This window comes from Cryptomeria japonica, chromosome 4 (genome assembly GCF_030272615.1).
Source record: "Cryptomeria japonica chromosome 4, Sugi_1.0, whole genome shotgun sequence".
Lineage (NCBI taxonomy): Eukaryota > Viridiplantae > Streptophyta > Pinopsida > Cupressales > Cupressaceae > Cryptomeria > Cryptomeria japonica.
In genome coordinates this window covers 33363032-33389517 of record NC_081408.1, presented here as the reverse complement: position 1 = coordinate 33389517, position 26486 = coordinate 33363032, and the positions used below count along the sequence as shown (strand labels likewise).

General features: G+C 35.3%; 1 protein-coding gene across 2 annotated transcripts; it reads right to left on the bottom strand.

Annotated features, from left to right (window-relative positions):
- LOC131079270 (gamma carbonic anhydrase 1, mitochondrial) lies at positions 1-25673 on the bottom strand. 2 transcript variants are annotated; one of them, XM_058017178.2, is made up of 5 exons: positions 25407-25668; positions 18333-18476; positions 4946-5071; positions 4612-4763; positions 1-614 (listed from the first exon to the last, which is right to left on the bottom strand). In XM_058017178.2, the coding sequence occupies exons 1-5, from the start codon at positions 25519-25521 to the stop codon at positions 381-383; spliced, it is 771 nt and encodes a 256-aa protein (XP_057873161.2). In that variant the 5' UTR covers positions 25522-25668; the 3' UTR covers positions 1-380. The 2 variants fall into 2 exon arrangements, with proteins under 2 accessions (XP_057873161.2, XP_057873162.2); XM_058017179.2 differs by lacking the exon at positions 4946-5071 and having other exon boundaries at positions 25407-25673.
- Between the last annotated feature and the right edge of the window lie 813 nt (positions 25674-26486).

Below are 26486 nucleotides of genomic sequence, written 5' to 3'. Positions count from 1 at the left end.
GAAAGAAAATTTAAAATGACATAAATGACTGGAATTGGAAGTAATACTCCGACATCCAAAATCTGTTACAATTCTTAATGAAAAGGATAAATTGGAACAAAAATGTAAAATTCTTCATATTATCAGAGATCAAAATGTAGCAGAGCAAAATGAAAAAGAGATGAATGAGCCAACCATTAAGATTTTTGTAAGTACAAGAGAGATCCAAAATTCACACAATATGAATCTTCATTGCTGCACCATGTTCCATGCAGAGGGGTCATGAAAAACACATTCAAAACAAATTTGTTTACAGTCCATGCAAAGACGCCACCCTCTATAGTTGGAAAGTATGCTTCCACTTATTTTATTGCTTCAGGAATTCCCCATTGCAGTTTTCATCAAGTGCTTTTTGTGTCAGCCTCTGAACTAAGCAATTCAGGAGAGCCCTCATCAATTCTCTCTGGAAGCCCATTATGCATGATCTTCTCAGCTTCAGTAATATCAAGGCTTTTAGCATTCTCAATTGAATGTGCTTCTGCTAAATCAGAATAGTTTGATGCTGATTGAGGAAAAAATGCAATTTCTTCATCAGTGAGCTTCCTTAGAAATTTTGCAGGATTGCCTCCCCAGACCTATTGGAGAATAAAATACAAGATCATTTACATGAAATATCATGCATAACTCGAAAAAACCTTGGCTTCACAACATGAACGTGAAATTCTATATAGTAAAATAAAGTAAACATCACGTATCCTTTAACAGACTTTCTAAAGCAAAAGATGAAGATCAGGTTTTCATCGGCAAGTCGATAAACAAATTGCCAGATAGGGCAACACTTCTCATAGTAGTTCAGTTGCTGTAGAGAAAACCATTAGATTAAAAGGCCTAGATACATCAGTATTATATGTGATCTATCAGCATTACAGGAACAAACATTGCTATTAGACCACAGCTTAAGGGATAGCAACAAATCACTAACTTCACGTTGCCAAAATGTAAATGGTATTTTCAGAAGTTTGAAATATGCCCATAAAGGTTTCTACATTCAGGATGAATGCACTAATTGGAAAGATGTTTTTTTATCCAGTGACAATATTGATGAAAAGAATACAGTGGAACAGAAAACCTTGACAATAGAAAGAGAAGTTCAGGCCATTCGAAATAATATTTATGATTTTTATATATTTTTGTACAGATGGGCCCAACCCCCCAAAAAAATTGCCATGGCAGCATACCCAAACCTGAACTGGTATAACTCAGATCATAAGCAATGCTGGATATTTCTCAACCTTCAAACTTAAGGTGCTGAACTAGACAGAAAATTATATGGCAACATAAAAACCATTGGATCAAAATAAGAGTTCAACTGGCCAAAATATAAGATTGGTTAGCCTCTTAGAAAAATATATGGCTCATTAATGTGATCATCCTGGATAAAAAGAAGTTCCAACAAACATGAATAAAAAAGATTAACAAAAGCTAATGACTGGGAGATAGCTGGGACACAGAACCTATTGGCTCAGAAAGTTGCAATAAAAACATGTTAACATAAAAAAGAAATATCCCCGTCCATCGTATTAGACATATATGCAAGGAGATAAACGATCATAGGACACGCCTAATTTCATAAGACATGTTTATTGATGAATCAACAGAATGAAACTACAGTACTACACTGGTTAACATGCTCTATGGTAACAATTGAGAAACATCTTAGCATTATTTTAATCCTGCTTACAAGCTTGAACACGAGATACCATAAGTTCACTGTTGACCTATACCATAAGGCTCAAAGGAGGTCAATACACTTTATCTAGTCCAGGGATTCTATGGCCCGAGGTAAAAAAAAAACTTGATTAAGTCAGCCTTCCTTTGTCTATTTGTTGATACAAGGAAAATTGGAAATGCATCCACCAGATCTATGTTGTTACTGTTATGATGGCTGGGGCATATCTAGAGAGAATCTTAAAAGGAATCAAGCTAAGATAAAACGGTATCTCAGCAAAGAGAATGAAAAAAATGGCTTAAAATGCACAAGTTCAAATCTTATTGTTAGAAATCCTAATGAACTTTCTCCTGACTACTTTGAAAGAATTTTTTGTATAGAGCATTCTCTATCGTGGAGTGACATCCAGAACATTCCAGATAAATACAGGGCACCTAGATATGTGGTCTCAAATTCCAGAAAGAAATTCAATGCACTTATTCTCCTATTTCTTTGTAGTGCAAGTATTTGTCATTCTATGTCCAGTTCAACAGTTTTTTACAAAGATAACTATCTCCAAAGATTGGCTATCGTCACTGACAGGTGTTAGAACCATTTATTTGTACTAACGACCATCTCATGGATAAATAGTAAATACCATTTGATGTAATTATTGTGACTGCTGGTTTATAACTAAAAGTTTGATTTTCTTGCCTACTCTTGTCATGCCAAATGAACCACCAGCAATTCATTAAGAGAATGAAATAGCATGAAGAAGTATATTGAAAAGCATTGAAAATCAATATAAGAAATTTAAGAAATAGCATGTAGAAGAAGTTTTGGATATTAAGGCATCCACTTTGATTGTGAGACTGCCAACCTTAGATGTGATGCATGAATTCTCAATAAATGCTAATAATACACCAGATGTAATTTAATAGGGGTCTCATATTAGTAGGAAAATCTGTCCTTTCCTGAGTTCCCATATCTCACATGTGGATGTGGATTATAATTTCTTTAGGAAAGAGATCACAAAAATCTACCATGACACTTTCTTGTGCTTTAAATAATTCACCTTACCCAAGTAACATTTTTATTTTGAAAATACCTCACTCGATCAAAGTTATTAGGAACTAAACCCACCTTTGTATAGATGGACTTAATGTGCCTTGTATTTATAGTGCAATAATATCTGGCATGTAGTGGATATGCTTTACAACTATTTTAGAGAAATACCAAAAAATTACTATGATGTTCCCTTATTCTTCAAGGAATTGCTAGATTCACCTTACCCAAGTAGAGTATTTATTTTGGAGAGTGCTGCTTACTCAATATAATTTGTTAGGAACCATGCCCAGTTTTATATTTTGTGCTAAGTAATTCAGATTTCAATAAATTAGCGGGTAGTAACTCTGTTTGTCGATTCCAAACTCTCAAAAGACAGCCATGTGCTGCTTTTCCCATGTGAGATCACCTCTCTTTAAGTAAATACTGTGATGCATAGAACTCTGTTATTTAGTTCTGAGTTATATCAGTTGTTTAATCCAATTTAGATGACCTTCTGTGCTTGGTTTTTGGAGATTTGTCTCATCACTTCTGGATGTATGTACACGAAAAAAGTTCCAGTATCAAATATTTTGAGTGATTCCTGTACTCTAGATGTTCTTTTCTAGTGATCATGTACTGATGGTTATCACGAGAACCCTGTTGGGGGCTATCTCAACCTATGCAATAGTTCAAAAGTAAGAAAGTTGAAGCTAGTGTCACAATATGATTGCTCATGGCTGACACCTTAATAGGGTGCTTGTAGACATGGTTGTGATAGCACCTGTATTACAAACTTCATTAGCAACTATGAACAGCACTCTATTACAAACTTGTAGTTCCTTATCTAGTAGATTTAAAGAAAATTTTATTACAACTAGAAATAAGATAGCACCTGTATTGATAGATGCAACATCAGGAACAAACAAGCAATTCCCTCACTAATAGATCATGAAAACAGTCCCATCCTCCTAACTACACTTTCATATACATCATGGATTTAAATTTATGCTTTCCATGTCAATACTTTGGATGCTGGTGATTTCTTGGTATTCTATTCATAGAGTAAGTCATTGCTCTGTTAAATTTTTTAAATATAAACAAAGAAAGGAGAGTTGATGAGAAAAAAATCCCCACATAATAACATTTGAATCTATTCTTGATGTCTGACTCCAAAAACTTAAGTATTGATCACATGAAATCGCTTGATCTTTGATCACTGTTGTTAATATCTACCAACTGAAGTGGAGAATGATGATGAAAAAACAAAATAGATTCTTTTCTGAACAAAGCATACAAAAAGTTAACCAAAGACATTGAATTTGACAGCCACCTATGGCTGTTGAGCATTTTTTCTTGTGACAACTGGCAAGTAAAAAAGGCCATTACAACTCTGTACGGTAATACAACTACTTTGATTATATTAATCATATAACTGATACAGCATTTACTCTAAAAGATACTTCAATTTTTAAAGCTTTTAACCTAAGTTTGATATACAATATATACAGACCATATTTATAAATATTATTTACATCTGTACAAGTAGACGATGGGAAAAATTTCTGATTGCAACTTTAAAGAGATGAACCAATCAAAATATTTGATATCTTCTGCTGAAAAAAAGGAAAAAAAAAGGTTTAGAGTCGGTTAGACAATTCAATTTTCATCATGACTGAGGGTATTACACATGAGAAAAGCATGAGGAACAAGAAACCATTCATATTGATGAATGTCAAACTAGATAAAAAGCAGCTGTTAATTAATTGATATAAATTCATGGAAGTGTACATATGGACATTGCAAACTAGATTGTCAAAACTCAGAAGATCATTCAATTCAATCAGCATTCCTTATATGAAATAGGGAAAAAACAAGACCTCGCCAGTTGGTATACGGGCATTTTGCCTCACAAGCGCTCCAGCAGCAACCATTGCATTCTTTTCTACAACTACTCCATCAAGTAAAGTTGCACCCATTCCCACAAACGCCTCATCCTCAATAGTGCAGCCATGCAATACAGCACTGTGACCTGTCTAAATCATCCATTCACATTTAAATTAAAAAAGCATCATTCATAAACCACTACAACGATGCCATGGATACACATTGGACCAAAAAAGCAATACATATTGGCAAATATGTGGAAACATATCAGTAAATGACAAGTAATTAGTCATGGCACCCAATGTTGATGGTAGAGAATTCCCTTACCAATGGTAACATTGCTACCAATGACGGTAGGAAGGACACTTCTACCAATATTTGTTTTTGCCACATGAACCAGGGTGTTGTCCTGTATATTAGTTTTGGACCCAACTGTAATGCTTTTAACATCACCTGCAAAGCAATTTCATATTGAATAATAGATACTCAGTTTTACAGAACTACACCTTCTTAATAAATCAGCATTTAGCTCATATTTTGGAATTCTAACATTTGTCTAGAAAACTTAACTTTCTGTAGGAAAATAAACTTTGCACAGAAGGCTAAGGAAACATTAAAGGACAGCAAAATATATTTTTCTCAAAATTTAAGAAATTGCTAGTTTGCTATGGTATATGATAATATCCCAACATGCTCTCTAGGTAAAGCCCATTACAATCATTTCCCAGAGATACATTGGCAAGAAATTTAAAGTTTATAAAGCCTGTGAGGAAATTGAGCTCCTCAGACAAATCCATTTTCTATTTGAACTTGAAACAGTGCATTGTTCTTGAAACAATGCATTCTTGCATAGCGATGAACAATCAGGACTCCAGATAACGTGTCATTCCAATCTTTTCCAGTTATATATGCTTTCATAGAGACATCACATTCTAACCTTCTACATATTACACCACGAGACTTGTAATACTTCTCATCCAAATGGATGTTGCTTTCACTTAAAACTCCTTTAAATATATCCATTCATTTCTGCAATTGCCTACGATAACATATGAAATATTAGGGCAATGACAATATGAAATTGATTAATACATATCTGTAAATCACGGAGATGCTGCTTTCCTGCACGCAGAGGATTAGTTATAGGTATAGGGTTTCCAAGCAAGGGAGCACTCCAGGAGGACACGGTTCTTACACAGAACCTCACATGCCTTCACGACATGAAATAAACACGGTTCTTACACAGAACCCCACATGCCTTTACGGCATGAAATAAACATAGCCCTGGCCAGGACACTCCCGGATGTACGTTGTACTCCAAGTTGGACACACACTGTATGCCCCTTCTCCAATGCCCATTGCCCACCCACCAGACCTTAACTATCTGTTAGAATATTTAATCTTTACTTAGCTTAGGTTTATTTGTATTTAGTTTAGGATATTCCTTTGGAATTCCTACATGTAATTTGTCCTCTAGTACATTTGTGAGGACAAGTCATTTCTTTTATTTTCCTTTATTAAGGAATATTAGATTTCCTCCATAAGAGGATGTGGACACATGGCACACACATTTTATGAATGGTGGCATTCATAGATTTGGGAGTTACTTTGTAACTCCTCTCCTCATCTCTATTTAAGAGATGTCTCCTCTCTCATTTCTTCTTAATGACAATATTGTAAAGAGCTTCTTGCTCTCTCTCTCTCTCTCATTTTAGGCATTGCCTCATTCATAATATCACAAGGGGTTTTTCTTTGCTTTTCCCCTTTCAAAAGTTCTTGTGCCTCCTTCACATTTGGGTGATTGCTCCAAGGTTTTTGCATTTATCTTGGTAACATTTACTTCATCAATAAACTTTCTTGGATTTTATTTTTCTTTCTTTGCTCTTGTATTTCCTTTCACTATCCCCTCTCTTAAGCTTCCTTTAATTTATCCTTCTCTTCTCTTCTTCTCCCCATATCCCCCTTCTCTATTAATTCATAGGTTTATATAATTTCACAAGGGTGTTTACCAAAAATCACACCCTTTCATTATAATAATATTTTTTAATTGCTTTGATTTATATATTCTTTTATTAAAAATTCTTTCACGGGAAAAAGTCCCATAACAAAAGCAAAAAGAGATTCCCAAATTGATGAAGACTGATATGATTTACTATGTTATCTCATATTTTATACCATTTTTGTGCATATATACAAGTATAGTATCAATTTATCAAACATTTATCATTTAGTTGTTTTGAGGCATATGCCTTTTGTACAGTAAGGTTTCATAACATTCACATAAAGAGAGATAGGATAAACATGTAAAGAATAAAAAAGACTAAATGATTCCATAGGAAGATGCGACTCTACTCTGCCTACTATGCTTCCAAACTCAAGGTGAATCTGCTTGTATAAGAACCAAAACATAACAAGTCTTCAGGTTATGATGGTTGGAAACAACTATTTGCTTGTTATTTATGTTACCATCAAATAATATGGTTTATTGCCCTACTCCACACTAGTATATTGTTATTCAGTTAACAAAGAGTCTTATAGGTTCCCCTACACATGATATTGCAAAACACCAATCAAAATATATAGAATGTTGGTATTTATATATTTGTATTCTGCAACATTTCCACAGCATTTGCATGACAGCCTACTTTTGTGAGTAATGGGTTTTTAACTGAATGTTTTTATGGCAAACCATGAGAGAACATGTGGGCTTCACCTTATGCTACTTTTAAATAATTAAAGGCACCTCTATATAGGCCAGTCATTTGTGCAAGATGGTGGAAAATATTTAATCACCATGTTGTCCAATCTGCAAAGATGTGCATTTATTTCTTTTAAGTTTGCAATGCAAAGAGGGTATGAAACATTTGCCACATGGTAGACTCAAAACTAAGTTCCCCTCGCACATTATTTGGTTGATAGTATAAATACATTAACTTCAAGCATTTTCTCACATACCTGCAACCAGACAGACCTTTGTCCTTTATCATCTTAAGTATCTTACAATATTCATTATTGATGTGCATCAATTGAAACACAGTGTAGAATGGATAATCCAAAAGTGGCTCACACCTATTGTGGATAAATGTTCTTGAAAAGTCTATTAACCTCACTCACACTTTATGGGAACAAGGCAAGGAGGAACGTCCAAGGAAAATCTGAATAGAGGAAGATGGTTTATGGAGATGCCAATAAACAAGTAAACAGAGAGATACCAACAATTGCAATTATTAAGTAAAGTAAAGGCAAACCTCCCTGAATAACAAAGACATAAACATGGAGATCTCTCCTAACCAGAAGTTGTATCACCAAGTAAAATAATTATTAAGAAAAAAAATGAGTTTAAAGACAGAGATGATGGTCAACAAATTCAGCTTGGACAATAAATCCAGGGATTGTCAGATTACAACGGATCATAAATTACAGCAAGATGGTTTGTACCCTCTTATGTATATCTGACATCAGACCCTGGACTATAGCACAACCTTCTGATCCTTAAAGAACAACAGCTCTAATTGCTACATTGAAGGGATGTACATTTATAGAGATACCCTAGATATGTACCTGAAAGAACCGATTTTCAGAAACAAAGGGAGAAGCATATCCTTTACAAATTCAGGACCATAAAAGTAGGATTTAAATTGGAAAGCTCTACTAAAAACTGAGCCCCAAGTAGGTATAGGCAGCTGTAATATCTATTGGTTCACCTTTCTAGGGAAACTAGTGGTTTTAAAGACCACATCTTTAGTTTTACCAAGGTTAACCACTACTTGGCAAAGCTTGCAAAAACAAGCAAGAGCATCTAATGGTCCCTGCAAACCGTCTAGAGAATGAGAGGGAAACATTGTCAACAATAACTAAAAGTCTAAAAGTAGTAGTACAATAACTAGAACATGATGAGAGACAGAGCCCCAACTTCAGTCTCCAGAGAAACTGAAACCCACCAACAACATAAAGCATGGCAATAGTATTAAGGAGCTCTGAAATGCCAAGAGCCTGCATCATCTTTAACAAAAAATATTTGGTTACACAGTCTAAAAAGCATCAGAAGAAATTAGCAACCATATATGAGCCTCCTTGATAACAGCTCCAAGAGTCAGAAATCTCTCTTGAATCTTTCATATCTCCTCGCTCTCAATCACCACATAAAAAATCTTCCTTAGGTCCACATATTGGCAAAAAGTTTAGCAAACGAATGCCCAGACATTTGGAGCACAACTTTCTCCTCATTTGTTAATGGGATTGATGATGTGATATTACAAATCTAAAACAACAGCTTCGTCAGACTTATCAACAAGTTAAAGATGAACCTCATCTCCATTTTTTTTTCAAACACAAAACCCTTCTTTATCCCTAAAAGCATTCAATTGATCTCACATGTAACACCACCTCCATGAAAAATTTGAAAGGGTGTTATCACCGTAAGACACCAGAACCTTCGCAAATTATAAACCTCTGAAACGCCTTATAACTGCCACTCTCTTAAGAAAACCAGGGCTGTTCGGAGTATCCTTGTCCTGTATTTTCAAGCTCAGATACCAATCACAGGTTCTATTCATCTTCCTCATTCCAGATCTGTATCCATGTCTTCATATCAAATCTGTATCTATCTGTTCATGTTAATTTATGTCAATTTTCCATCTTTAGCCCTAAATCTAGCATTCAATTTACATCTTTGCAATATCCATTTCAACTCAAACAAAGAGAGGTGGAGTCCAATCAGCATTCAGCCCTTTTCACACATTTGGGATTGAATCCATTGATCCCATCTCTCCTTAATGTAATGTTTCTTGGAAATAGGTAAATTCAATTGTTTACATAGCTAAGCTAGTGAATCCTATTTTTCACCACCATTACAATTGTGTCTTGAAGTAAGTTTTACTCAATGCCATATCTAAATATGTACAACAGCAACAAGAGCTATCCAAAGTCACATTTACATGTTTCATGGGACAGATTATTTTTAATTTATTTGCTTTAATTAGGCACTTGACCCTAAATATTGCAAACCAGCATAAAGGTAATGAAGTGACCCCGGATATAGGGATACAATATGCATTCTATTATTTGGGGAACAAACATTAGAGATTTTTCTGAACTTTGAATTGATCAATGGGTTTGAGGTTGAAATTGTTTCTTGAGAACCCCAAAACACTTACTCAAGGAATAAGTTCTCAAAAGAAAATTTAAATTTTCTGTCAGGGTGGGCAACAATTTGACTAGATGGGCTTGCTATAAGGAAAAAAAAAGATATTCAACAAAGCTATGATTTACAATTGCTTCTACTCCCCCTTCCTAATGGTATATGATATTGGCTTACTTCAAAAATCTCCCCAAAGTTGGCACCCTTATTTAGCCAACATTGCACAGAAATGTTCTTAAAACTGACAAACTCAAGAAAAAATGGTATTGTTGGCCCCTCAAGTTGCCTTTGCCTTGAAGCGAAAGAATCAACTAACTAGGATATTTCTTTACAGTTAAGCGTTGGTCATAATTGTGTACAAATTTGAATTGGTCGGGGCCCTTCTAGACACCATGTTAGATGTTTTCAAAAGCAAGCCAGCTATACAACAAGGCCCTTGCTATTAATCAGGCACATTTGGAAAGAGAAAACCAAATGAATTTCTCAAGATAAGGCACTCACTGAAGATGTGTTTTTGGTAAAATTGGTAATGGCTCTCCGAAGTGGTTATGCCAAGCATAGAGATGGTTGATGTACTGATTTGAAATTAAACCAAAGTAAAACCTAAAATGCCCTTCATACATTTTCCATGGGTTTTGGGAATTTTGCACTAGGGAAATGGGATTTTAATAATAAATTAGGAATAGTGTCACCATATGATATTACAGTGTTACAAGACTCGGACTCACCTCGGACTTGGAAAACTAATTTTGGACTTGGACTCAAACTCAGTGCCCAAACTAGGCAAATTCAAAAACCCAAGAAATTCAGGGATTTTTAAGGATTTAAAACCTATGTTCCATGGAGTTTCGGGGTTGGGACGACATGGCACAGCAAGACGTGTTTCTGGTACAAGGGTACTTTTGGGCCATTTTTAGGGGATGGCTGTTAAAAAAATAGGGGGATGAGTAAAGTCTTCTCTGTTTTCATGTGTAGGCAAAGTTGAATGGACATGGATACGCATACAAATACGGATACTGTATCGGATACGGATACGGCCATTTTTTAAGACCCCCAATATGGATACGGCTGGATATGTCATTCATAAAAAACACATACACATATATTTAACACAATTTTCAAAGTTGTTCGAGGAGATTTTCATTACTTCAAAAGCAATATAGACACATAATTGCTACATAAATAATGATAAGTTGAATTAACATTTTACAATATGCAAAAATAATAGAGTTGCATTGGAAGATAACCCTAAAAATGGGTCACTGAAATAGAAAAACATTTCATTTGTCTTTCTCATTTGGTGTAGGTTTTGTTAATATCAATTTTTTTTTTAAAAAATGCATTAATGAAGTTTTTTTAAATTAAATTTAGGAAGATTTACATCAATTTTTTTAAAAAATCAAATCACATAGTATCTAGCATGGTTGGAAATCAAGGTTTTTTGGGCATGCTTGGGTACAATATTCGACGTGTATCTGGGCTATATCGGATACATATCCGTTTTGGAAATGGGAACGGATATGGGGATACGTGTTCCCAGCTACTGTGTGTAGGAGAGGAATATTTAGAAAGGTCTTCTCTATTCAATCTACGTCACAAGGTTCAAATTTTTGTTCATGTTCGACAACAATAAAATTTAAAAAAAAAACTGCTTTATATAAATTTAAAAAATACTAAAATATAAATAATTATAATTTAAATATTGAATATATTCAATTTAATATATTAAATAATTATAATTAAAATTATTATTTTAAAATATTAAATTTAATATATTAATAATTAATTATCTAAATTAAATATTTTAAAATATTAAATCCCAACACACTATAAAAACAATGTTTAACTCGTTAATTTCTAATATGTAAAATAAAATGAAAAAACACAAAATTAAAATTAAAATAAAACCTAAAAAGAAAAAAAAAAAAAGATCTAAAAACTGAATGGAACATAAAATAAATCCACCCGCAATACAGTGATACTTCCTCACTTGTATATTTCTGAATTCATACCCTATCCGTGAACAGAGTCAGTGAATAGCTCAAACCCATGGACAAAAATGGGCAAAATTTGCAGAGTTACCTGGGGACGCGTCCCCGACTTGAAAACCCCCTTCCCTCTCTTAGGGACGTTTCGAGGACTTGGGGACGGCTAGGGGACGTTTCCCTCGTCCCCAAATTGCCTTGTTTTTTGAGGGGACGTCCCCGAAATGGGGGGACACCTGCCCTAGCTCTGGGGGACGTTCGTACGTCTCGGGGACGATTGGGGCGTCCCCAATCCGTCCCGGGGATGGCCAGACATCCCCCATTCTAAGGCCCTTAAAAAATATTAAAAAAAGTTAAAAAGTTGTATTTTTAATTTTCTAATAGAGGCCCTTTGTTAATTCAAATTGTTATTAAAAATAAAAAAAATTAAAAGATAACATTAATTAAATTTTAAATTTATTAATTTCATTCATAATTATGGCAGTAGTGTAGCCTTTGGGCATTTTGACACTAAGATTAGAAAATCTCCAAACTCGGCGATGCCACTTGACCCCACCTTGGGGGCGCTGCCCCCAAACCCCCATTGAAAAATATTGGGGGAAACTGCGTCGATAGAAGTAGGGAAAATTTCTATTGATATGCATATTGACAATGTGAATGAATTGAAATTCTGATTTATGAATGCATAATTGCATATTGTCTATTGAGTATTAACAATGTTGTATATTCAGAATTTACATTCTAAAATGTTTTCAACTTTTCATAGTATCATACACATGCTATACCCATGTTTTATTGTTTTCATATGAATATAATGTATATATGCATGCTTTATCCATGTTTTCATATGAACATTTAGAATTTCAAAATTTTCCTATATATTTTAAATTTTTCCTATATTTTATATAGCCGTCCCCTTTGCCGTCCCCTACCGTCCCCAAATTTGGCAAAAAAATTTGCCGTCCCGGAAACGCGTCCCACTGTCCCCCGCCGTCCCCGTCCCCGTTCCGGAAACTCGGGGTAACTTTGAAAATTTGTCAATTGTAGAAGGAAGCTAACAAACATCAATAGGGCAAAAGACATCTGCATCCTAGAAGCTCAGGAACGTCTAGCCCCAGAAGCTCAAAAATGTCTACCGAACCCTACAGGAAACGTCCCTTATTTTTAACGGATGGGAAAAGGACAATAGATGGTGAAAATTCATCCCCATTCTGTCTACAGTACAGCGTGGAGGTTCCATGCCCGAGGATGTGTCCCCCTGGAACAGAGTTTAAAACTTGTTTCATGCACCCACAGTCAAACTCTGAGACTCTGCTAGTCTTGGTCAGACCCAGCAAGTTTGCTGAGACTCTGCTAGCATTGGTTAGACTCAGCGAATCCAAGTCTCGAGGCTCCTAGACTCTACAAGACTGCCTCACCTCGGGAATCGGCAAGACTCAGCGATTCTGGCAGATTCTTGTAACTATGTGATATTATTAAATAAAAGTATCATAAGGAGTGCCTCGAGTAAAGTTAAAATGTGTAACATAGAGGTCTTTTATAATTAAAGTTTGTTTTAAATAATTCCTCTATATAATGAATCAAGGGTCATCAAAGAAATTTGAACGATTGTCTTTTGGAGGAAAACTCTATTTAAGAGAGGCAAAGCAAGGAGAGGAAAGCATATTGATCAAGCATTTTACTCCTAGTTGGAGTATAGAACCTTGGTTCAATTAACAAGAGGACAAAAGCCCTCTAGGACTGCAATTGGAGGCCAAAAACTCACAATTGGAATGATTTCACACAACAATCACCCTTGTGCAGAATTGATTGATTTTCCAGCTGATATCAATAAAGACTTTGAGTTAATAACATTTGCTATTCATTAGCAAATCTGATCGCTATATCTGAAGTGGATAAACAAATTCATATTAGGAAAGTAGTAATAAATTCCAAGAATAATCGCAGATCCAATACATTTGGCGCAACATACATAGAAACCCTTGTGCATAACAATTGCATTTGAGTCTTCAAGCAATAACTTACTGCAAGATGTAATGAATCTATATCATACCATGATTTCTGCTGTTAGTGATTGCTGAAGGTTTATACCAGTTTTAATTGCAGCCTCTTGTATAACAGCCACCTCGTATTTGGTGGCATATAAAGGGAAGGAAATGCATAAAGAATGCAGCACAAGAGAATGTGGAATTGACTGTAATTTCTGGCTGTGGATTCATATCATATCATTGAGTGCTATTCCTTAATCTGCCACTTCAGACTAAATCATATTATTTCCATAACTGCTGTATACATAATTTAATTACAATTTACAACTAAATAGCATTCAATAATATTAAATTTGATTACTAAGCTAATCCTGAGAATTTATCGAAGTGGATTGAAATTTGGGCAAATATCATATAATATATTCCTTTGGGGATATTAATGATAGAACCCCCAAATTGATGCCACCCCCAACTAGATCTTCTAAATTGAACTTCAGCGGGGTTTCTCAAAGAATCCCTAGTTTATAGAGGAAACCCTAGGTTATCTAAGGCTGTCTGCATTATGAGAAACTCTTATGGGGCATTGATACACACAGTATCTAAGAAACTAATTAAGGGAATCAAAAACAAGGCCCAGGCACCCCTTAATGGGTCTTCAGATGATCACCAATCTCAAAATATCCTCTATCATTATAGAGGGTGATTTGATAGTTATTTTTTATGTAATTAGAAATAAGAAATCCTTCACAGCTGGAAAAAAATTGATAACATATAGCCCTTATTGGACAGCCTATGAAATATCCTTTCCACTAGGATCTCAATTTTCTGGTTAACTCAACCAATTTCAATGAAAGCACGGAGAATTTTCAAACATATGATCTGCAGTTAATGATATGTATGCCACTAGAACACCCTTATTGACTGGTAAAGATGATCATTTCATAAACAAATTTGTAGATCTGAATTGAGATATAAAATGCACAAGAACAAGATACAGATCAGAATTTTATAGCACCAACATTCTTAACTTTAGCTGCATAAAAGCTCACATACGGTCTGTAATGGTCGACAATAATAGAGGATCTGTACAATCTGTTACAGGTATATGACTGACCCAAATCACCCCTGTACAAAGAGTCCCTAATGAAGTGAAGCCTCGAAATTCCAACAATTCTGATAGTAACATTCTGTGCATGAAATGCAGGCCTGATTGGTGACTTCTTAATATTTTATAGTTTATCCGCCTGGTGTTGGCATTTTGATGATGTTTTGATTGTCATTGATGGACACACACTTTCTTGATGTATGAGTTATGCTCAACCGGTAATTGTTCCAACCGGTATTATGTATTATAGTCTTTAGACTATTGGTGTTTTGCAGAAGATGTTTACCGGTCACAAAGCGGCATGAAGACCTCAAGCGTTTCGAGGATCTCAAGCGGTACGAAGGAACAAAGCGGTAGTTAACATTTTCCAGTCTTCATTTTTGACAACCGGTAATTGGTATATTGTATGAACCGGTATTACTCTATGATGAGTTACCAACCAGTATTTCTGTGATGAGTTATCATCCACTGACACTTTGGCGGTGATTTTGTGCCGTGTTATCAAATGTGTCTAGATGCACTGAACTTAGGAACTTGTAGTTTAATCCTATTGGACCAACATGAAATCAGTTTCCTTTATAAGGACATCATGTCTAGGGTTTGCATATGTGAGAGATGTATGATGTATGAGAAGGTTATGTGCGATCTTTGCAGAGAAGATTAGGTCTGTGTGAAGAGATAGAGTGTGGAGATATTGAAGACTGAAGTAATGTTGAAATGTATTAACAATGAGCTATCAAGGATCTAACCAAGCATACTGTGCTAGTATCTAGATCACTCAATTGTTGATTACTCACATCTTCGACAAGTCTGAAACCCTTAACCGGGTAGGCCCAACAAAACCTTTGTAAATCCTCTAACAAGGTGGTTCACAACTGTGGATCTGAAATCCTTTAACAAGGTAGTCTTTAACAGGACTTATCTCCTAACAGAGATCTAGATTCCTAACAGGATCTGTTCTGGTGAAGAACATTGTATGACCTTAACCGGTCTGGTTTCTATTCTGCAGAGAGTTACTTATGAGTTTCTGCTCACCGTGGTTTTTCCCATTTGGGTTTCCACGTCAAATATCTTGTGTTATGGTGATTGTGGTTTTGTGGGTGAATGCTTTATTTGCTATTTGGTTTGCATTTATCTTAACCGGTTTATTAGTGAATTTGTTATACCAGTTATCTACTAAACTGTTTAAGAGTTTGAGTTCAGTATTTTTTGGTATACTAATTCAGCCCCCGCCTCTTAGTATTCATCACCTGGTGCAGCTCTGATCTGGGTTTGTATGACCCTGTAGCAGGGGTGTGTGGCTGTGAAAGGTGTAAGTGCAGACCTGGTGGTCAGACTGGTTCCTTGGGGTTTGTTTCGCCCTCTCAATGAGTTATTTCTGTCTTCCCAAGCTGATTAAGTCTAAGAACCCTAGGCGCTGCTCCAAAAATGGCACCCGTACCAGCGAACCCTAGGCGCAGCTCCAGCAAATGGCATTCATAATAGCAACCTTAGTCGCAGCTCAAATAAATGCTCTGGAATATTGATAAAAAAACCTCTCCACTCTTGGCACTTAAGTTGAATAGGAAACCTAACAAATTCACAGCTAGCCTAAAAAGAAAAAACTTTGCAATCAGAAAATGCAACTATGAAAGAAAGAGTCAATAAATGCTCTGGAATATTGATAAAAAACCTCTCCACTCTTGGCGCTTAAGTTGATTAGGAACCCTAACAAACTCACAGCGAGACTAAAAAGAGAAAACTTTGCAATCAGAAAATGCAACTATGAAAGAAAGATTCAATAAATTCTCTGGGATATTAATCACAGCTAGACTAAAAAGAGAAAACTTTGCAAACAGAAAATGCAACTACGAAAGAAAGATTTGATGGGATAAGGTCAAGGGTTTCATCCCAACCTTGATGTCTGCTAGGGTTTGCATCCTGGCAGCAAAAACTTGGAAAACAATTCCAAAATCATATTAAAAACTTCCATATCTGTCGCCCAGCACACAGCAGCAGCATCAATACCTGTTGGATGAAGGGCACTAGGGCCCAAAAACCGGTATCTAATTTTGAAATTCAAACATTTAACTTTATTCTATTTTATTTATATTTTTATTATTTTATTTTTAAATATTTATTAACTTATTTATGTATAATGGTGTAAAAACACCTTTTATTTCACTGCTGGGCTGACCTAGCTGGGAAGGGACATGACAACCTATTATGACATTCATTCCAACATTGTTACCGTGAGGCTAATGGCAAGGTTTACTTAGCCAACTATGTAATAGACCACATAGACAGTGTGATTCAAAGTAATAACATTTTTAATTGGGAGGGCTTGGGCATTGATTCAGCCATCATTGTTCAATGTGCCTCAAACTGGTGACATAGACTGTCCTTCCCATCCTTAAATTTGGCACATCCAAAGCAGCTTCTTCTGCAGCTTGCATTAGATGGAATTTTCATTGTGATTTTGTCTTGATTCGAGCAGAACCCCTGGTGAGACCACTGTTTAGGCAAATACGGAACCAATGTTTCATCTTAATCCATTGAAAACGCAGATGCCATTTCTCAGTCCAAATTCAACCAGCGCTTGGAAAAGGTATTTTTTTTCGGCTGCGATGAACTCCATTAAAGAGGTAATCAAATCAAATTCTTTGGAAGTAGAGGTTTGCCACAGAGTAAATGCTGACATTGCTTCAATGTTTGTTTTGAATTTGACTCTACAAAAGATATGACAATGGTTAAGGCTTTATCTGAGTTTAAAATTTATGAGGACTTTAGAGGTGGTTTAGACGCTGCATTAGAATTTGCCGAGGCCCATTCTGGGCATCATCCACTGCATCTGGGTATAAAGTATGCAGTCTAGTCTCAATCACCTCATTCAGAGAGCTGAAGGCTTTTTCCATGGGTCTGACGGAGGCTGTTGAAGGGATGCAGAAGTTTATGTCCAAGACAGTGAGAGCTCATCCTCCTTTGGTAATGATCTTTCTGTTCTAAGGCACCCCTTGAAAAGTCCAAACACCATTCCTGGAATACAAAAGAGCTGCCCTCACCAAAAGAACCATTTCTTTCCTCATTCAAACAGCTGGTTTAGCCAAGGATGGTACAGTCATTGAAACAATGATAAAAAGACAGTATACCAATTCTCCACAAAACCCACCAATGCTCACCTGTAAGGGTGTTTCATTACATCTTGCAGTCAGTAGCTAGACTGATTTGCACATATCCAAACTGGAAATGTACACATAAATCATATTCATGTTTGCAACCACAAGAAGTTTGTATTTCATTAGTTAAAATCACATAGAGGCATAAAAGAAAATTGATAGTATGAAAATCGAAGTCTACTCTTCAAATAAAAAGACAAAATCTAAAACCAAACATTTCATTAAATGCTCCCATGACATCTTGTATTAACACATTTTTCTAGGCAATATTGTAACTGAACTACTCTGAAAATAGAAATCAAAAAACATTTTGAATGCATTCCATGCCAATACAAACCTACCTCTAAGAATGCACCCATACCAAATAGATGACCCTTGCCCAACTTTCACATCTCCAACCAAAGATGCACTGGGAGCCACAAACACATCTTTGGCTACATTTGGAACTTTGTCATAGAGATTCATAAGAGGGCGATGCCTTGATACTGCAAATAAAAGAAAGTCTGTGTTAGTCTGATAGCAATCAAATCTGAACCCTTAAAGTTAACATCGCTATACTCCAAGATTCATTAATTGGCAAGATAATTATCAGCATTAATTTTCCAACATAGAGGAGCATGATGAAACAAATCAGGTTCCATATACAACACATCAGAAATATGGATTAAGTTAAAAAGTGATGCTTAAATTAGATGTTAGAGTGAAGGAGAAAAATATGAATCTAATTGACTTCAAGACATTTTTGCTACTTCAAAAAAACTCTACATAGTAAATCAATTTCCTAAGTAGCCAGTTATTGCCCTGCAATCTCCAGATCTGAACCCAGTTTCGATTCCAGGTTGGTCTTTGCAAGGGCCCTAACAGGACACCATTTCCTCTGCAAGTTTTTTCCCAGATAAATCTTGGGCAAACCTTGGCAAACCAGGAATTAGTTTGACCAAATTTTGCAGAATCAAAAACAATATTTAAAATTCATTAATCTAATTCCAATGCAAATCTCCAACAGAGCACCATGTAGATATGCTCTTGATTTTAACACTTGTATGTTTGTTGCTTGTTTTGTCAACATCTGCTCACTCAAACCAGGATCATAACGTCTTGAAATGAAAGATTTGGTGTTTCCTCTCAGTACTCCCCTAGGTCTGGGGATTCCTTGTTTCTGCTATTGACAGTTGTAATTCAATGTTCAGGATCCTATCCCTCTTTCTTCTGATTTTGTTCATGTTTCATGCCCAGGCATTGTGTCCAAGGGAGCTGAGGGCAATTCTGCTTGAGTTTGGTTTTGAAATTTGTTAAAATTTCTCTTTTTTAAGCTGGTGCCAGAAGTTTTGGAAAAAGAGAGTGCTATGTTGATTTAGGGAGAATCTGCAGGTTTCACAATTTCTGGCTATGCCTTGCTGATCTCCATGACCAGATCTCTAAGCATTGAAATCCCTTACTTTCATCAGATTTAGTCATTTATCCGTGCAAACACAATTATATCATTGTTGTTTGTTTAGCTGAAGGTTGATTGGGCATTCCCCCTTAAGATGGGTCCCTGGGCTTGGGGCAACACTTCTCTCTGTTTGAAGCCAAGGCATCCTGAGTTCAATCCCTCTTATGAAGCCCTCAGCAATTCCAGTTTGAGCTAGGCTGCCAAATCTCCACCTGCAGTTTTGGCTCTCCCCTAGCCTGTCATCTAATATTGATTCCTTGGGAAAGCTTATTTCTATCTCTTGGGATATGATCTCACACTCTCTTCCTAGCTTTGCCTGCCTGCTCATTAAATGGACTTCCTGAGGATTTTGCTTGAGGAGATTTGGCTCAAGGTTGGTGATCGTATTTGTAAGCAACAAATGGATTATGAGAGAATTACCTTCAGATGTAGATATTGCTTTGCCCGTGTTCAAATGGCAGAAGCTTGCTCGCAAAATAGGATAAAATATTAAAAAGATCCAAGGAGGATTCCTAGTAGATGGGTGCTGGTCTTTGTTTTTTTTGCTTAAAGCTTTGCAATCTCTCTCTCTCTCTCTCTCTCTCTCTCTCTCTCTCTCTCTCTCTCTCTCTCTCTCTCTCTCTCTCTCTCTCTCTTCATAGACCTCTATTATCATCCCGATTCAAAGGTTTTGCTTTAGTCGTGTTTGAATTCTTTTAAGTGGATACATGGTTGATTTGAAGCTATCACTACTCCATTGAGAACTTTGTTGCACAAATAACATCATTTGCTAGCAATTATTCTCTACTAGTGAACAATATTAAATCTTGACTTTACCATTTAACTCAAGGAGAATTGGGGTTGGTATTTTGATTGTTGGACACGTTTACATGTGTTACATGCATGTGAGTACAATTTAAGTCAATTGTGTCCACTTTTTAGAACTTCCGATGCAAAGGTCTTTTTTGGAGATTTTTTTTTGTTCTTGTCTTTTTACTCCGTGGAGGATGTGAGAGTGTTGAGATTCATGACTTATTCAATTGAATGTTTATTTCCCAACACTAAAGCACTATTCTTTGAAAGAGTCGGATGAAGGATAAGGGAAAGAAAAAAACAACAATCAAGTAGGTTATTACCAATTTTGCATCTTAATCTCCTAAAATAACGAAACCTCCTTTCATTACCCTAATTAAGAGGTGATGGTAAATTTCATTTTAAAAAGATGAGCAAACTGAAGAAATAAAGAGAGCGTGCAACTACAACTATAATAAGACAATAAATGCCTGTTATAAAAGGGTAAGCAAACCTATTAAATATCTTCAAGAATACCGTAAGATGGGATTACTAAATTAATTTCCTCTTTTGCCCTTCCACCTCTACAAAGAAACACTAATCCTTTATCTTTGTATTCAAGCAACACGATGAATATTTTTAAATTAGGTGGTTTGTGGGCCGACTTGGTTGCTTAGTCAAATGTATGCATAACGATTTATCTAAGTTCTACAAGAACATCAAATTCTTCCTAAACGTGCATAGGTTGAAGGTGTTGGATTGTGATTAGCGTTTGAATCTTTGGTTTACCATAATTTGTGTGGAAAATGATCTAACGGGTCCAAATGTTGCAATCATCTTGCACGTATATACCTTTGGCATTAAAAACCATGAATTATTCATTTAACAAAGTTAAACGGAGGAATCTGTGTAAGTTGAGTGTTCTATCACTGATAATCTTGTTAGAATTAATGTTTACCTGATGTAATAAATGGAATTTACAGTTTAACTCTTAACAAAGTAATGAAGGCATCAAATTGTGCTCTTATTCCTCAATTGTTACACAAGAGGCAAGCACCCACCACGATTAGAAATCCATATACCATATACATGTGTGTTGACTCATTATAAATTGCATTGAAAGAACTTAAATATATTAGTGAATTAATTATATCTAATATTTTGTAACCCTATTTGAAAATATGAACCATGAACACTGAGAGGTTGTGGCTACACGAGCAAACCCAAATTATTGTTTTTCTCTACTTTCCTTAATTTTTTGCAAACAAGGTAAAGGGGCAATAGACCTTTCTTGGATTGAGCCCAACCAGCTCCCCATATTATTAGAGATTCAGAGATCACACAATCAACAGTTTTAACACCATATGCCTCATCTACATAGATGTAGGAGAAGAATCAACTCATCTCACAAATTTAATAACCATCTATACATGTCTACTATAATTGTGCAGAGCTAAGGAATTAAATAATCCTCTCTACCTTCCAACAGATACATAAAAACCTACGTAACCCAGGGACGCGTACCTGGCCAAAAAAGGGTCGTCCCGAAATGGAAATGTCTAAGGGATGAAATGGAAATGCCTCAAAAACATTCCTGCCCGTTTCTGAATACATTTGCAAAAAGCACAAAAACATCCGAAGACAGCTTGTCACCCCCTAGCCATCACCGATAGCACAGGAGTTAAAAAGTTCCTTTTTGTTTTAAAAAAATAAAAAATATGCTCTTGGATTGGGCCTGAGTTGGTATCCATACCTTTTTGTGAAAGCTCCCTACATTTGTTTGTTTTTGGTAAATACTTTCTGATATGCAATGTAATTCTCTTTGGCTTGTGTTTTGAATTTGAAATTTTTCCTTTTGTCATCCAAATATTGCACTTCATTTCAGATTTTACACCCAAAAATATCTAAAAGAAAAAAATAAAATTGCCCATATTTCAAGCCAGATTTCTCTTAAATCCAAAATTTATGGCATTTAAGGTATTATATTTTACTCATGTTTCGTTATTGCATTTTTGGAGTTGATTTTACAACAAAGACATCAGGAATGTAAATTTCAGATTTTCAACTTCAATAAGTGCTTTTTTTATGTTATAGTTTTATATTTAGAATGAATGAAAGAAAGAAATTATATTAATGTCCACGGATGGCCAAAAGGGGAAGAGCAAAATAAAATAGATACAAAATTATATTATAGCTTTAGAATGAGTGAAAGAAAGAAATTATATTAATGTCCATGGATGACCAACGGGGAAGAACAAAAGAAAATAGATATAAAATTATTATCATATGTTTACTGTTTTGTCATTGTGACTTTTGTCAATTAATGTAATGACAATAACAATTGAACTCCAATATAATGTGCTAAGGTTCTATGATGTATATGACGATTATCTTATGAATGCTGTCATATGAATCTGAAATTTTCTATAATTTTAAAATTTTCCCTAGTTTTAAAATAGCCGTTCCCTGGTGTCCCCAAAAGAATGGCTCTCTCCTGTCCCCACACCCATAACTCATTCCCCTGTCCCCACTCCACCCTGTCCCTGAAACAACTACTAACATATAAAACTGATTTAAAAGCCCGTAGTTACTTTTCTTAATTTGCTTGTATCTTTCCTAATGGCAATTCTCAGAAACCTTTAAAGCATGATTTTCAAAAAAATATTTCTAATATGGAAGCTTTTGGGGGCATGGAAACATGGCATGAAAAACATGTTTTCACTTAAATATTTATGGGACCATGTTCAGGGTAACACTGTCACATCTGCATGGCATTGGTATGAGGTAACAAGTAAAACTGCATTGCCAGTGATTAATTTGACAGTCACAAACATCATAATTGAGAATTTTTAAGATGCAAAGACCCGAAAGAACAACATCAAGGATAACTTCACTGTAAGAACAGATCATGATGCTGTTTCAAAAGAACAACATCAAGGATAACTTCACTGTAAGAACAGATCATGATGCTGTTTCAATGTTAAGAACTCCACTCTGAAGTCTCAAGCTGGACTAAAATATGGTCAGTAGTATGCAGTCAATTAAGGGGATAAAATACCGGGTGTGTGCCCTTGGTGAAATTGATCCAAATGAAATATTCATATATGCACATTAAAGACTAAGGGAAAGTTATATGCAGATCTTTGCAAGTGTGACAGTTGCTCGAAAGACGGATACATTAAGTTCAACAATTTGTGAGGGGCACTACTCCAACATAAACAAATATAAAAAAAAATCAAATCAATTATGAAGGAAAGCATTGTATAACAATGCTGCAAATTACAAGGGGCAGAAGTCCACATGAAAATATAATTAAAAGAAAAATGTAGAACAAATAAAATCACAAGAAAAATAAAGAAACGACCTTAGAAGTGCCAAAGGCAAAGGCCATCTCAAGCATAAGCTTAAGAAAGGTGTTTATGAGATCCTCTGCTCCTGTAAGGGTAGCCGTATTGGTTAGACCAGCCAATATTCCAAAATAAAATAATCAATTAAGCAAAACAGGCTGTGGTCAATGACAGTAGTAGTTTGAGAAATTAATAAGCTGACTCCATCTTCCTCTTAGTCACGATGTTTATAGGTAAGGATGTAATAAAAAATCTCAATCAAGAATGACTCAGGTATTTCACTAATTATGGTTTCAGTTATGTGACCTGAGACATCAAATTTTAAATTCCCAAAATAGTTACATTTGCATTTAAATAAATAAAGGAAAATTCCCAGAACTCCAAGCTGATGTTCAAGTAAGAAAATGCTATTACAATGGTAAGCCAACCAATATACAAACAAATCAGAGGAAGAACATGAAGACAACAAAATGCATTCAATGATAAGTGGTAAGGCAGAGTCATTAAAATGGTGACGACCCAGATTCAAGTCTCATAAGGCATGTTCATCGCTTCAACCACAACAAAAATAAGGGTTAAACCTAATGAAATATTCCCCATGCATTTTGCGCTCCTGAGATAGATAGTTTGGCAATGTCTGATATTTTTCAGGTCAAAATTCTATAAATATTAAATTTGACAAATACATGTAAAATATAAAAAGGAAAAGTACACGTGTTTCCATGAGCAAGGTCTTGCAACCAAGAGGCATGTCAGTCATTCTGTCAGATAAGAAGTTTAATATTTACCTCTATTCAAGTGTATCAGGGGTCATTGTCATAACAAGAGTTTCAATCATTTTTTATAAATACATATTTAGGCCATATGAGTGCATTTTGAGTGTATCCCTTGGTGTCTACAGAATACCGAGGAATAAAACCATACTCTAGATACTTCAATGGACAAATTAAATAATGATTGTAGGGCTCAACAAAAGAGATGTGAGCAAGCTGTGGGGAAATCCATGTTTAACGAATCTTAAGAATGTAATCTACACGTTGTTGACAAACTCAACAAAAACTTGCCTGACTCACAAGTACTTGCGGGTCGCCTAGACTCAGCAAGTGACTCGCAGTTGTGAGTCCCTAGACTCAGCAAGTAACTCGCAGAAAAACACTAATATTGATAATCATATGACATCGTGACATGAATTGAACTTGTTTTTATCAAAAAAATGGAAAAAAAAACCCACTTATACCCTTTGAAAATTCAGTTTTATGCATGTTTTCTAAAGATTACTTTACTCATTTGTGCTTTTGAATGTTTGGGAATTTTGCCAAGTTTTTTCCCGAGATTTTCCCGAGCATTGTCCCAAAGTTTTGGTCGAATTTTGAAAGATTTTGGGTCTGCTAGGTTTTGACGAGTACAATTTTGTCAAGTATGAGTTTAAGCATCCCCTCCACCACAGTGAAGGTTGCCCATAACTTAAACAGAAATTGCACAGCTGAAAATTTAAAACAGTTAAAAACTAAATATTTAGGGTGCCCAAGGTTGCATACTGGGAGTGCCCCATGGCATCTTCCCAACACAGACGATTAAAAATGGGTTCAAAATTACTAATTGCAAAAACAGAAGAATGTGGATTCGTTGACCTTAGTATGCATACGATCTAAAGTACATTCCAACTCAAATTAATTTACATTAATACACATAACAAAATTCCTTCCCAAAAACTGCAAACAAAAAACAATATCACTGCTCGCCTAAATTGCAGATACCCTAACCCGCATCCAAAAGTTAGAAAATACAGAAAGATCAAAACCACGACAAGTAGACGACAAAGACAAAAAAGAGGATAGATGGGACTCTTTGTTTATACATACATTGTTCCTGGAACACGTAATTTCCTTGAAGGCGACAACCCAGTCGATCGAGTGCTTGCCCTGTCTCCCGAACCCAAAACCCCACATTGTAAAAGGCCTTACCAAATGAAATCATCTCTCTTGATCGCTTTTGAGTTCTTGTATACTAGGTAGATTCTAAAGAAAACTATGTGGGCATGAGAGGAAATATATGTTTCTGATAAATTGGGATGGAATAAGTTTGATCTGTGAAGGAATGACGACAATTGGCGTGATGCAGAAAGCAGCCAATAGGTCAAAAAGTACGCTGAATATGAAATACAGTTTTCCAACTTTTGAGGTCCGGGTTATGCTAGGTTATAATTCTTATTACGGTGAAAAATGCAATCTTTGGACCCATTTTAATCCATTTGTCTAAAGTAATGAATGATTAGTGTATGTGGTGTATTTTATTGTTTATAATTCATTGGATTGAGTGTATGTTTCTAGATTCTATTGTGTGAAAATTTTTGTATCAATTCTCACACAATCGAATCCAAAAGTATACATTCAAATAATATGATTTTTATTTATAATTATCTATAAAAATATCACTGTCACTTGCATCTTGGGAGGTTCAAGAGAAATGTGGATAGGAAATTAAAGATAAAAATTTAATCAAAGATCTATTATGGAAATGAATTCAAAAAAATACATTTTTTTGTTTGTTATATATTAAAGAAAAAGTAGTAATAGAATCTAATTGTGATTCAAATGTCCTAATTCCATAAGTATTCTACTCTATATCGCATTGATGGATTGACCAATACACATTAGAAACCTGGTGTACTTATCTACAATTTGTGTGGTGATTAACAAAAATAATAAAAAAATCTGCAACTTTTGAGGTCTGGGTTATAATAGATAGGTTATAATTCTTATTATGGTGAAAAATGCAATCCTTTGGACCCATTTTAATCCATTTGTCAAAAGTAATTATTAGTGTATGTGGTGTATTTTATTGTTTAAGATGGTAAATAATATAATATTTATTTATATTTATCCATAAAAATATCACTAGCACTTGCACCTTGGAGGTTCAAGAGAAATGTGGATAAGAAA

Excerpts from the sequence above, each read along its gene's own strand:
- LOC131079270 (XM_058017178.2), bottom strand. The coding sequence starts at position 25,521 with ATGATTTCATTTGGTAAGGCCTTTTACAATGTGGGGTTTTGGGTTCGG. Across the intron at positions 18,477-25,406 it reads TTACGTGTTCCAGGAACAAT|TATCAAGGCATCGCCCTCTT; the intron begins GTATGTATAAAC and ends TTTTATTTGCAG. Across the intron at positions 5,072-18,332 it reads GTATGGGTGCATTCTTAGAG|GTGATGTTAAAAGCATTACA; the intron begins GTAGGTTTGTAT and ends ATTGCTTTGCAG.